Below are 13,614 nucleotides of genomic sequence, written 5' to 3'. Positions count from 1 at the left end.
CCTAAGACAGATAAACCATACCTGAGGTCATGGTAGCACTAGTGGTAGTAGCAGAGGGAACAGAGTGAGTACCAACAGCTTTCTCAGAAGCAGACTGAGTCCCAAGAGCCCTCTCAGGAACCTGATACAATAGCTTCACAGTAGATTCTGAACCGTCCTCTGGTTTGATAATATCCAAACGAAGATCTGAAAAGGAAACACAAATTCAAAACACTTAATTAATATACCTCATCACTCCAAAACTCATCACACTTAAGACAGGAAGTTTACCTTTGTGCCAGCCACTCCTAATCCACTTTCCAGATTCTCCCAGAGAATCCTTTAGCACAAAGAAAAACCTCGATTTTCATGACCTGTCTTAGGTTTCATATCCAAGGAAGGGGGGAGGGTTGTATGAGGCTCTCTTGTATATTGTGACCCTGTCAAGATCTTTTTTCCTTAACTCATAACACCTCACGAAGTTAGCAACATTCACTCTAGTCTCCCATTTAGCAGTAGCCTCATTCACAATTGCTATCAAATTCCAAACCGCAGGCATAAGCTGCCCAGGGCTCAGATCAAACGTTTCAAGAACTTGTCTAGCCAGGTGAGAGAAAGGGTAGGTAAAACCATGCCTAAAAGGGTATTCATAGAACACGATGTTATCATCGTTGCAAAACTGTGGCCTATCATCTGGTCCAGGCGCAATGAGCACAGCAGATTCAGGGAACCCAGCTGCTGCTTTCAGCTCTGCCAAATCGGCCTTCGTAACCTTGCTAGCTTTGTCCTCATCAGCTTTCCCCATCTTATTTTGGTTCACTCTCAAGTTCCTATTCGTATGTCTATGGCATTTTTTCTTAGCAACATGCTTTATTTTTACCATAATTGAAAACAATTTTCGCAAGAAAAATCGAAGAAAACAACAAAATTGAGAGAAGAGGAACTCAATTACTTACCAGGGTAGAAGAAATTGACAAAGTTTGACTCCACTGCAGCAGAATCCAAGCTTAAATTGCGCTACCTCTTCGTTGATCTTATTCCCCCAATTTTCGCAAAGAAAAACCCTAGATTTTCTGAGATTATGTTTATCGCAAGAGAAGAAGTAGTTAGAGGATTCTTGTTTATCTATTTATAACGCATTTAATGAGTCTAACGGCTTGAATTTATCTTCTTAAGAATGTTTATCTTTTGCAACGGACTAAAAATTATCTTTGAGATAACACTCTGAATTTTTATCTTATTAAAATTACAAATTCTTTGAAGCTTTCCTCATAGAAGTCACTGGAACATCTAAGAGACAAGCTGGGGGCAAACTGTTATGCTGAAATTTTCACCTATGAATTCTTATGTTCTACAGGTAGTCAGGTTACAGGTTACAGGTCAAGCAATGTACAGGTCGAAGATAGCTACGAAGCTGATGTCCAGGAATCAAGCAAGCTAAGCATAGTCTCGGGGAATATTCTCCTGAATCTTTGAGTCAAGCCTCTACCCGTGGAAGTAGGAACCATTTTCTACAACCTAGCCGTTGGAGAAGACCAATTCAAACTAGGAAGTCTTTGTCCAGGAAATAGGGAGAAAAAGAAGGAACCACTTCAGCCCTCAATCCCGAAATCCTAGGAGCAGTATGGAAGTGTCGTTGAAGAGATCCTGGAAGGTTTTCCAAGCATATAAGAGGAGAGACGACCATAGGGTAAGGCATCACAAATATTATAGCCATAATTATTAAGTACAATCAGAGATCTATTGTTCAAATGGTTAAATTGCAACCTACATTGTAACCTGTAAAACTTGATTACTTAGTGGATTGGTGGACTCATAGCCACCCGCAGTTTTTACCCTTATTCTTGGGGTTTTCTGTCACCATCTCTTGTGTCTTCTCCCCCTTTTCCCCTTTTTCATTCTCGTGGATTCCAATCTTGCTAATTTCATCAATTCAATCTAGCTGTAATTATCGCAACCCAGGTCTAACCTGGTGATCAGTTTTTTGACCGATATAAACTGACAATTGATTTGACATGAGGCTTTATGACCTGAAGTAGAATTTGCATCTGAATCAGTTTTAATCGACGACTAATTTGACCTTGAAAACAATTTGAACAGAAAGTGACACTCAACCCAATTGGAATCTACTCCGTAAAACATACTAGAACCCAATTCGTGGTGACCCGTTACTCAATTTTATCCCACTATCCGAAACTAGCTCGAAATTAGACATGCATCTGACCTATTTTTACCTAACTCAACAAGTGAAATCTTGAGTTTAACTTAATTACAATGATTAATCATAAAAAAAATTGAATTCATATTATTAGTAGATTTCTTTAATAAAATAAGTTTCAATTTTAGTTTAACAACATATTAATACATCTGTTTGTTTCAAGCATATACCTCTTCTTCACAATTATACAAACCAAAAAATGACCCAACTTGATAATTATCCTACCAAAACATGTCACATACCTAAAGTAACCTGTTTTAAATCCAATCCAAATCTGATTTAACATTCTATTAGTACACGTAATAGAAATCAAACCTGACCATGAGGCTAGATTGACTCGACATAACCTAATACTTCGTATATACCAAGATATCACACGACCAAAGCCAAACTCAACCCTAATACGCGAATTGAGAATCCTAAAAACAAGGATCATTGTAGGGTATGAATGCCAACAAGCTTAGTTAATACATGTTGGTTGCAACAAAATATTATCAAAAAATACAGCCAAAATCATTTGTAGCAGCATATTGGGATTACCAATTCAAACTCACATTGATCAAAAAAATATTCTGAAGCATCATCTTGGAATGCAGATTGCAGCAGCCAGGTAAGATTTCTCTAATGTACAGAAAATGAAGATACAAAAACTGCTTCACTAACCTACAGTAAGGCAAGGTAAAAGCATACCAAAATTTCCACTGTTTCGTCTGAAAATTTCCAAGATTTATTTTTAAAGCTTAAATATATGGTTAAATAATATGAAACTCGAACTATTCGAAACATTCAAGAACAGAGTGATTATAGTTTTTTTTTAATAAATTCAAACTCTCAAATCTCATTTTTTTTTGCTGGTGGCACCTGAAATTCTTTTAATTATAAAATAAATGGTAAACTCTTTTTTTTTTCATTTATCTAAATTTCGTGTTTCTTATGTAGCACTCCAAATGCTCCAGAAAAATGTCTTCTTTATACTTTCACTAGATATGCCCATACAAAAATAAAATAAAAAATAAAAAAAATTAAAGCCAAATCATTGTCATCATTATACTTTTACCAGTATCTCCAATTCTCCACAGGACTATAAATAAGAAAAATTGCAGAAACCCTAAGGCAAATGATGAACAAATATTTACAGGGATATTCATATATGTATTCTTCATATATTCTAACAGATTAGTTTTGATCAAAGTTGAACCATAAAATCCATACATAACAAACATAATATACAAATCATATATCAACCAATAATGATTGCTCGAATTCACCTATCATTATGTGAATAAGATATACATGCATCTGTACTTTGTATATTCTAACAGATTAGTTGAATCAAAGTTGATCCTTAAATCCCATACACGAAGAATGAATTATACTAATCATATATCAATCAAGAATGAGTGTTCCAATTCACCTACCATTAAGATATGCTCTCCTAGTGGCAATATTCTCTTTCCATGCTCATTTGCAAAGCTAAGATGCTCGCAAGGATCAACACTGAAGCTCATATCTGTCGACCTATGTGCAGTAGTATGGATACGGCTAAATCCAATAAGCTGTTTTCTAGGAATACCTTCTATATTACTAGATGCTTTTGAGTAAAGCAATACAACATGGCTCCCATCCATATGCCCAACATTCATTACAGATAACTGCACATTAAACCTTAGAGAATCACATGATAGAAGCTCATCTATAGGAACATAACCAATCCCAACTTCTGTTTCATACAATTTTCTCAAACTAGCACTAGTCTTAAATATTAACTTAAATTTATTTGGAGCTGATAAAAGCCTGTATGTGTAATTTGTATAGCTTAAACCGTAACCAAATTCATAGACAACCTCTCCTGTATAAAACCGATGGGTCCTTCCAGGATATAGGCGAGAGGGATCAGCCCGCATGTTCATGTTATTCATAGGTATTTTGGTGAATGATTCTGGATACCAAGTCATCGGCAATCTTCCGCCTGTTGGCAGTCCATATGCACGCATAAATTAGAATCAATGTGGATGATTGATAAAGAAAGAAATAAATGGTCCCGAGAGGCAACACTAGGTAAGATAATGATCTATACATTTCATAAAATTCAAAAATACAGGTAGAACAAAATATTAAAACTGGGACACCCTTCACCTAACCCTTGATAGTTTATAGTGAGAGTAGTTCCATCAGCTTAGCTTCCAAAAGCCTTTGCCCAGTTCTGGTTGACCATTACTACCAGGGATCCTTCATAAGTTCATAGCATAGCAAGAAGGAAGGGCGTGCATAATACACAAGGACTATTAGTGGAAGTAGAGGTAAGTAAATCGAATCACAAAATGGTAACAGGGAAACCCTTCACTAACCCTTGATACACCCTAACAAGAAGCCCCAATGAATGCATAATGAGAGTTGATTGGTGAATTGCTTGGCTAACGACTCAGTTTTCAGCCGATCATAACTTCTAGCATTCATAAGCAAAGGCCAAAAGAAAAATGGGAAGGCAGAAAAAGGAAAATTCAAGGAAAAAGGAAAAACCACCCACTGTACTTATTTACACGAAAATGTAAAGATGAAAGGTGATATTTCTCATTTCTAACCTGGATTATAGTCACCAAAGATTACTTCAGCAAGAGCTTTGCCACCGGCTTCACCAGGATACCCAATCCAAAGAATGCTAGCAACTCGTGAATTTCCTTCAGCAAAAGAGACATCAAGTGGTCCACCACCAGTGAGGACTAATATTATACGTTTTTTGCTAACAGAAGCGACCAAAGATACAAGGTCCATCTGTTTTCCAGGAAGTAAAAGGGTAACTCGATCTTTATCCTCAGTTTCTTGGGTCAAATCCAGGCCAACAACTAAGATAACATAATCAGATACTTTGGCCACATGTACAGCTTCATCAAACATTGAATTGGATTCACAATCAACATCCAAGCATCCTTTAACATAATTTGTCTTCTTGATGTATAGTTGAAAAGCCTCAACATAAGATTTTGCATTGCACGGATATCCTGTATCAAGTAAAAGAATCATGTTGGAATATAAATGAGGCAAAGGACAGTACAGACAGTACAAAGAATTTATGGTAAATCAGTTTAAGGTAATGGTGACTAGTTTCTGAAACATAAAACGAAATTAAGTAATATCATAATCTTTTTTATTTGCCAGGTTGAATAAATAATTGATTAAAAGACACTAAGAAGTGTTCCAAAACATTGAAAAGTCAATATACTCTATTATGAGAAGGATTAGACCTGAATATCCACCCCCTAGATCAAGATAGCTTGTAGAATTCGCACCAGGACCAATGATGGCTAATGAAGATACATGATCCTTGTTTATAGGTAAGAAGTTGTTATCATTTTTGAGAAGCACTATGCCCTGCCTTGCTGCATCAAGAGCCAGTCTCTGGTGCTTTTTAGTACAGACATCTTTTCCCCCTAATCTTCCAAACATCCCATTTAAAGGATCCCCGTTAAAAAGGCCCAAGCGAAGCAGAACAGGGAACAGGTTTCTAAGAGCCTGGTCAATATCTTCCTCCTTAAGCTTTTCTTGTCCAATTGCAGATTGAGTATTATAAAGCATGTATGTTCCACAGTTTATATCAACTCCTACAGATGATTGTCCAAAATGTTATCAGCAACAGCAGTAGAACTTGCAGAAAACAAGATGTCAAGATGTATACTCGTTCTACAGAAGGCAAAACTTGAAACCTGCTTTAAGAGCTTCAGCAACTGCATCCTCACGGGTTTTAACATAATGCTGATATTCATAAATTGTCGCCACTGCATCACAGTCTGAGGCAATGTATCTACAATCAGGCATGTCAAAAGCAAATTAAAACTAAATTAGCATTTGAAAGGAAACAAATGACTGTCCTCGAATAGTGGAATTTAGCTTACTCAGAGTTCTTAGTCTCCTTACCCCCTAAATCCCCAGTCTTTTCGCACTTTCTGCAAAAGATCTCCTTTTGCACAACCAGGTACCCCATTTATACTATTGTAAGGGCACATCAAGCAACTTGCTTTACCCTGTTGAACACAACTCTTGAAGGGAGGTTCATAGGTGTCCTCCATATCTTGTTCAGTAACCTGTCATATCTTAAAAATTAGCTGCATATTTAACCAGCAAAAATTTTCCTTAGTCCTTATATTAATTGTTAAAAAGGAGAGGGAGATAGAGTTGAAAAACAACAGCAATGCAAGATTAGAAAGAAAATTTCTCAAGGATGACTGCTAGAGAAAACCACCAAGTAACTAGGGAAAAAAACATGGGCCATGTTTGGTAGTAAGCTTATTGGGGGTATATTAGCTTATTTGAGTAACTTTAGCTAATTGACTAGTCAAACAAGCTAATACAAGTGTTTGGTAGTAAGCTTATTGAAAGAGCTTATTCCACTAAATAAGCTCTTTTTGAAAAAGCTCATTTTAGGAGCTTTTTCAATTAGCTTATTCATTAATTATTGTGAAATGACACTTATAACCTCATTTAATTTAAAATCCTATCTAAACTACCTAACCCACAATTAGCTTATTGGTCATTTCACATACTCAATCACCTTTAAGCTATCAACTATTTACCAAACACTTTTATATAATCAGTTAATACAATAAGTTAGTCAAATCAGTTAATAAAATCAGCTAGTCAAAATCAGCTAACTCAATCAGCTTTCAGCTTTCTCCCAAACGAGGCCATGGTGTAATTCTTTAAACATCATATAGTAAAAATGCTTAGGAGCACTCCAAAGTCAAACCTATTGAGACTATCAAGTGAAACATAATTAAGAGAACCAAAAGAGCCTACAGTGAGCCATACATTATTCTATCACGAGTGAGAAAGTGTTGGGGTTGTTCATCCCAAGTCCCCCATGGAAGGAGTAAGGAGGTGAAGAGCTCCTTATAAGTGAGTGCACACTCCATTAGTATAAGGCCTTTTGGGAAGGTGCCCGAAAACAAATCCGTTCGGGCTAGGCCCAAAGAGGACAATATCATACTAATTTGGAATGAATGTGCATGCAACCCGTCAAGGTGGGTGACTCGGGCCAACAGGAAGGACTTGTAATCGACGAACAAATAAACTAATTGTTCATGAACATAGATTATTGAGCATCCCTCATTTATGTACAAGCCTTATAAAATGAGATTTAACAACTCCAAGCTCTGTTTAAAATGTATTTTACTTGGAAGGATTAAACCATATCCACAAATTAACAGGGTGTTTCCTTCTTTCACAAAAACATACAAACCTTTTTCAACCAACAGTTCACTGATCAACCTCAACAGATTATCAATCAAGCAAAATTTTCAAGTTTGGGATGATCAACATGACAACATGCATACTAGTTCACTTACTCCTCTTCCTGCCTACATGCATTTTTTGTGCTTAAAGCTCCCAAGACCTCTTTGGCTACTAAAATTGCTCAAGTGGCAACTTCCACTAGTTATGTTTCACGCTGATAATAATCGGTAGGTCTAACACTAATCTTTAATCTTAGCCACGCAAATCAATATAAAATAACCCTATGCAAATTTAGCTTTTACATGATACATTCTCAATGCACTAGTTTTTGGCATTAACAATTAATGGTGAACAATAAAATAGGGTATCCAAAATCGAAACCGGAACCTGTTAGGAACCACAAGTTTCGGAACATACGAGAGGTGGTTTCATGTAGTAAAATTGAGAACTTGCTGCGATAGGTTCCGCTTCAAGTTTTAAGTTTTGACCGTGACTTGATAAAGAATACTACATTATCACTTAAACCCAAATCATGCACCAATTCAAGCCCAATTCTTTAAAAAACATATAAATTAATAGTTATAAAAAAATGCATTAATATTTGCTAAACAATTATTTTTGGTTTGTTGCATTTGCGAGGTGTAAGTGTTAGTGGACCATCTTAACCAAAAGGTTAAGTTTATGGTTGAGGCCCAGGATTATGTTTTTATACACTATCATGCATACCCAATGCTTAATATTCCACTTGAAAGTGGGGGGTGGATGAGATTCGAACCAATAACCTTTGTGTCACGTTGGCTCTGACACTTAGTGGACCATCACAACCAAAAGCTAAAGCACTAACTGTAAGAGTTGTAAACTTGTGACCATTCATATTCTTTTGAAATAATTTTGCAAAAAAACACAAAGTAAATTAAATGACAGGGTACCCAACACATGTTGCAGCAAGTTTAGGTTCTGGTTCCAAGAATTTTAATAGGATACTCAATACCTAGTTATGCTCACCACCTATGTTACTTGGACTCGGGTACCCATGTCCATCACAGGTACGTGTCCAATCCAAGCGTCCAACTCGGCTATTTTGTGAAAAAATACCATGATTTTGAACTAAAAGTGAAGTGTCCGGGTGTCATACCCATGTCCGTGTGTCAAGAATCCGACACGGGTACGTGAGGTGAAATGAAGAGTCCGATTAACATAGCTCGCCACTATTAACAAAAACTTAAGGTCAACATCAAAATTCTACTACCCCCAGTCCCCACTCCTAAGGGGCCTTGCCCGTTAACCCAAATCGAGTTGAATTATGCGAGGTTCCAGCCACAATAGGGTCTTCTCCTTAAAGATGAAATTTTCTAACCATATTCCCATTAAAGGCATACATACAATAATACAAGTACAGAACAATAAACAAGAGTAATAAGACTAATAACAGATATAAGATGCACATAAAAGGGTAACAAACATTACCACAGCATTGAAAGAATATCTGGTGAAATCACCCCACTTTTCAAGATCATAAGCAGTAAAATGCTTACAACATGCAGAAAGCATCAACAACCCACCATCATCTTCTTCCAACATTCTCTTGTTCCCAAAATACCCTTGTCCAATTTCTTCCTCCTTTCCCCAATACTCCCCTTGAAACCCCTTAACAAACTCAACAGCATAAGAAGAAACAACAAATGGATCTTCCCCAGGAGTCTCCTGGCCTCTCCCCCATCTGGGGTCCCTAAAAATATTGACATTAGGTGCCCAAAAAGTCAACCCAGCTTGTCCAGAATTGTACATTGCCCTCCCTTCAGTTGCAATTGCGGTCGCGGTATCGAACCACAAGGTCCGGTTAAAAGAAGCAGCAGAATTGAGAACTTGCGGGAACAATGTGGCGGATTTGATGGACCCATTGAAGGTGATTCCAGGCCCATTAGTGGCAATTCCATGGAGAGATTCAGACCACCATTGATAAGGTGGGATTCCTAATCTGGGTATTCCTGAGAAATTGTTGCAGAGAAAGCTGATTTTCTCTTCAAGTGTGAGAAGAGAGAGTAGTTGTTGTGATCTAATTGAGATTGAAATAGATTTGTTGCAAAATGGGTATGAATTTTGAGGTGGATTACATGGAAATTGGAGTTTGTTAAAGTTAGAATTTGGGGGTTTTGGTGCTGCATTCACTTTAATTTGCAGGAGAGAGGATAAGATTACGATCACTGTCAAAGAGAAGGGGAATTTTGCGTTGTATTTCCTCATTTTGTTTACTGGGTTTGGACTCCATTTTCACTATGGTTTTATCAATAAAGAATTAAAGATATCGTAATAACTGGCTTAGGGTCTGTTCATATTTACTTAATTTCAGTTCAGTTCAGCTTCAATCAGTTCAGTTCAGTTTAGCTCTCAATTTCCTTCTCTCATAAAATATTTATTTCAGTTCAGTTCAGTTTAGCTCCAATCAGTTCAGTTCAGTTCAGTTCAGCTCCAATCAGTTCAGTTCGGCTTAGTTCAGTAAATGTGAACATACCCTTATTTTGTTTCAACTTTTTTAATACTAGAGTCGTCTAGGGGTAGCTCTTTACGGATAAATTGTATTGGCGTGTGTTTACATAATTGGTTTGGGTGGTTTTTTTTTTTTTTTTTTTTGAAAGGGGGGTGGTTGTTTTTATATGCATTTTATCTATATCTAATACTAAAGCATCAACCGCTTAATAATATTTTTCCTCTTAATTTCCTTCATTTACTATCTGGTAAATAATACTACCTCTGTCCCCGAAAGAATGACCCGTTTAGCCTAATTTTAGTCCCAAAAAGAATGGCCCATTTGCATTAAAACACCCACTAATAATTTGCAACAATATTCGTGTAAAATTAGCTTCCCCGTATAAAAATTTGATTTTCCATGTAATTTTATTACTTTCTCTCTCTATTTTATTACAAACCCCATGTAAATTTATATTTTCAATATACTTGTACTTCATTTTATTTAACTTTCTTAATACCCGCGTAATCAACCCAAATGGGTCGTTCTTCGGGGACGGAGGGAGTAGATATTTTTCAATCATCGATTTCCCTTTATTTTATATTTTTAAGTTCTTGATAGCATCTGCTTAAATATTAATATTTAATATGAACTGCATTCATAATTCCATAAAACGTTGGTTATGTATCATCGAGTAACTAACAATAGTTGCAGTTAAAGGACGAAAAAATTGTATATAAGAGAATAGCAACCGGGAAGGAGTAAAAAACTAAAAATAAATAGTCTCTTCGTGCATACAATTTTTGTTTTAAATAATAATGATAATAATAATATAACACTAATGAAGTAGCCCTCATAATGATTGGGCACACGATATGATCCTCGCCCCAGTGTGCACAATTAATTTAAAATGCATCCCATGAAATTATATAGTTATACCAAAAAAAAATTAAGGTAAGGAGAAGGACCCTGACCGTACCTCAACTCTCATGGTTCTTTTGATCTGGTATATGCGGGTCAGACACTTTGGAAATGAGGGGGAAGAATAAGGAATTCTCAGGGCCTGTTCTTTTTAGCTTAAGTTCAGTTGAGCTCCAATCAGTTCAGTTTAGTTTAGTTCAGTTTAGCTCTTATAAGTTAAGTTTAGTTCAGTTTATCTTTATGTCTAATGATATTGTTAATGATATTTAAAGTCAAATTTTATACTTTTTAGCATATATTACAACAACGACGATAGTAGTAATAATAATATTTATAATAATAATAGTAATATAATAACAATTATTATTATTATTATTATTATTATTATTATTATTATTATATCTTTCAAAAAAAAATTTATCATTATAATAATTCAGTCCAATATCTGTAGTAGGGATTTAAACCCCCAACCTTAAGGTTAAAAGGTGCAATCCTTATCACTAGACCATGTTTAGTGTTTGGGCTAAGTCCATTATCCTAAGCTCGATGACCTGAAATTACGAAAATGCCCCTCCATGATCCAGCCCAGCATTAAATATTGCAAAATACAGATTTACCCTTAATCTATCCATCTAAGTAAAGCCTTGCCACCTGAAAAGTACAACTATAAATAGCTCTTCAATCATTAATTTCGAATAATAGGAATTTTTTTTTACTCTCTATACTTTCTCTCTCTAACGCCCCGTTCTCTTCACCTTATTTTTGCTGAACTGAAATTATTTTTACTGAAACAAAATTATATTTGCTAAACTGAAATTATTTTTACTGAACTTAAATTAATTTTACTGAACTAAAATTATTTTTGCTGAACTAAAATTATTTTTACTGATTTTCTATCATAATTCTTCTTTAACAAAATTGAATTTTACTGAACTGAAATTATTATTACTAAATTGAAATTAATTTTACTGAACTGAACTTATTTTTACTAAACTGAAATTGTTTTTACTAAACTGGAATTATTTTTACTTAATATTAATTTTTAAAATTATTTTTACAGGGCCTAATTACTCTTTCTCTCACTATTTTCTTTCTCTGGGAAGGACATTCGTTGACTTTAGCATCGGAGGGGCTTTCTCGGGTCACACCCCCGGGGGCAGCTAACCTTCTCTGTTTTGTAGGCCGAGCTCTCGGACATGCAAGCGGAGCTCTCATACTTACTCCAGTCAGGCAGAGCTAAAGGATAACTAGGCATTCAGACATTAGCTCTAGGACATCTTGATATACGTACCTTGTAATACCCTAAACTCCCAGGAGCATTTCTGTTTCCAAAAATACTTAGCTTGGTATACGGTTATACTATACATATTGTCTTGCTAATTTCTCACAACTTACCTCTTTTTCATATTTCTTTTTATTTATACGGATTAGTGCTACCTCTGTTTCATATTATATACAACCATCTAATTGTTACAAATAATATAAAATGGAGGTAGTACATAAAATGACATCCATTAGTGCTGCACCGCTACTGGACTTGCTCCCGTTACCAATTGGACCAATTGGACGTCTCCTGTTACCAACTGGATTGGACTTACTCCTGTTAGGCTGTTACCAACTTGATCGGACTTAGTATCCAAAATGAAAATGTAATAAAGTAGTACAGACTACGGAGTATATGATTTGTGAAAGCTTTGCCTTTCACGATTATTATGATCATTTAATCAGATCAGATGGTCCAATAACAAGATTTAAATTAGTTGAGGAAGTATTTAAGATAATCTTTTTTTAATATTATTGTCTTATCAATTAAAGTAGCCAACCTGAAAATGGGGCCAATCAAGCAAGTGAGGTCAGTGCAATCTCCATCAGCTCCACGACTCTCTGAGTCTCTGGTATATAATTACCCCATGTTTAGATGCCCCATGTTTTAATTCTCTTGTCAGCTGATTAACTTAATTTATATTACTCCATCGTTGGCTCTATTAGTGACCCAAACTACTGCTTTACTCCATCACCCCATTAAAAGGTCCCATGTTTTCCTACTTGCTCATATTCCATTTATGGAGTACTATATTATATTTAGGGCATGTTCACATTTACTTAATTTCAATTCAGCTCCGATCAGTTCAGTTCAGCTTCAATCAATTCAGTTGAGTTCAGCTTCTAATTTTCCTCTCTCATAAAATATTCATTTCAGCTCAGTTTAGTTCAGCTCAGCTCCAATCAGTTCAATTCAATTCAGCTCAGTTCAGTAAATATGAACAGACCCTTACTCTAATAAAATGATAAAATTTTTGAATAAGACAAACCCAAACTTCTTTCACTGTTCCCTTTCTATTTTCATCTTATGGATGAAAATTCATTAGGGTTTTGATACCTAATACCTAACTAATCACTCGGAATTCCACTAATCCAATATACTTTTGTATGACATTATAGATTCGGATTAGCCATTATAAATAAAGGTGCTATTAGTCTTGTATGATGTATGAACTCTGGAGGAACGTTCTGTTGCTTATATATCTTGTACGGAATGGTGATCAAATGAGCACACAACACACTCATAAATAATTCAATTTTAACATTATTTATGAAAGATAATGTATTATTGAATAAAATTCATATTTGTGCATGTTAAGGTCCATGCATCATCAATTATTAATTACATAGATATATTATATACTAGTTTGAAATTTTTTATAAGAATTATGTATACTGAATGTTATGTTAGCTAATTCAATTGATATTAGGTAAATATCCCGTTCAAAAAACAAAAAACAAAAACAAAAAAAAAGGTAGG

At 35.4% G+C, this 13,614-nt stretch overlaps 1 protein-coding gene across 1 annotated transcript; it reads right to left on the bottom strand.

Annotated features, from left to right (window-relative positions):
- Positions 1–3,389: 3,389 nt before the first annotated feature.
- On the bottom strand, positions 3,390–9,667 carry LOC145601171 (putative beta-D-xylosidase 6). The gene is made up of 6 exons (XM_081657122.1): positions 8,891–9,667; positions 6,110–6,276; positions 5,899–5,996; positions 5,440–5,796; positions 4,780–5,196; positions 3,390–4,166 (listed from the first exon to the last, which is right to left on the bottom strand). Exons 1-6 carry the CDS (start codon positions 9,665–9,667, stop codon positions 3,577–3,579), a joined length of 2,406 nt encoding a protein of 801 aa, XP_081513248.1. The 3' UTR covers positions 3,390–3,576.
- Between the last annotated feature and the right edge of the window lie 3,947 nt (positions 9,668–13,614).

This window comes from Chenopodium album, chromosome 21, assembly GCF_948465745.1.
Source record: "Chenopodium album chromosome 21, dcCheAlbu1.1, whole genome shotgun sequence".
NCBI lineage: Eukaryota > Viridiplantae > Streptophyta > Magnoliopsida > Caryophyllales > Amaranthaceae > Chenopodium > Chenopodium album.
Note: the sequence above shows the minus strand (reverse complement) of the source record. Positions and strands in the feature narration are given on the sequence as shown.

What these genes read in the sequence shown, in the direction of transcription:
- LOC145601171 (XM_081657122.1), bottom strand. Translation starts at nt 9,667, where the DNA reads ATGAGGAAATACAACGCAAAATTCCCCTTCTCTTTGACAGTGATCGTA. An exon ending in AAAGACTGGGGATTTAGGGG is followed by an intron (nt 5,997 to 6,109) that starts GTAAGGAGACTA and finishes GCCTGATTGTAG; the next exon opens with ATACATTGCCTCAGACTGTG. An exon ending in TCTAGGGGGTGGATATTCAG is followed by an intron (nt 5,197 to 5,439) that starts GTCTAATCCTTC and finishes TACTTGATACAG; the next exon opens with GATATCCGTGCAATGCAAAA.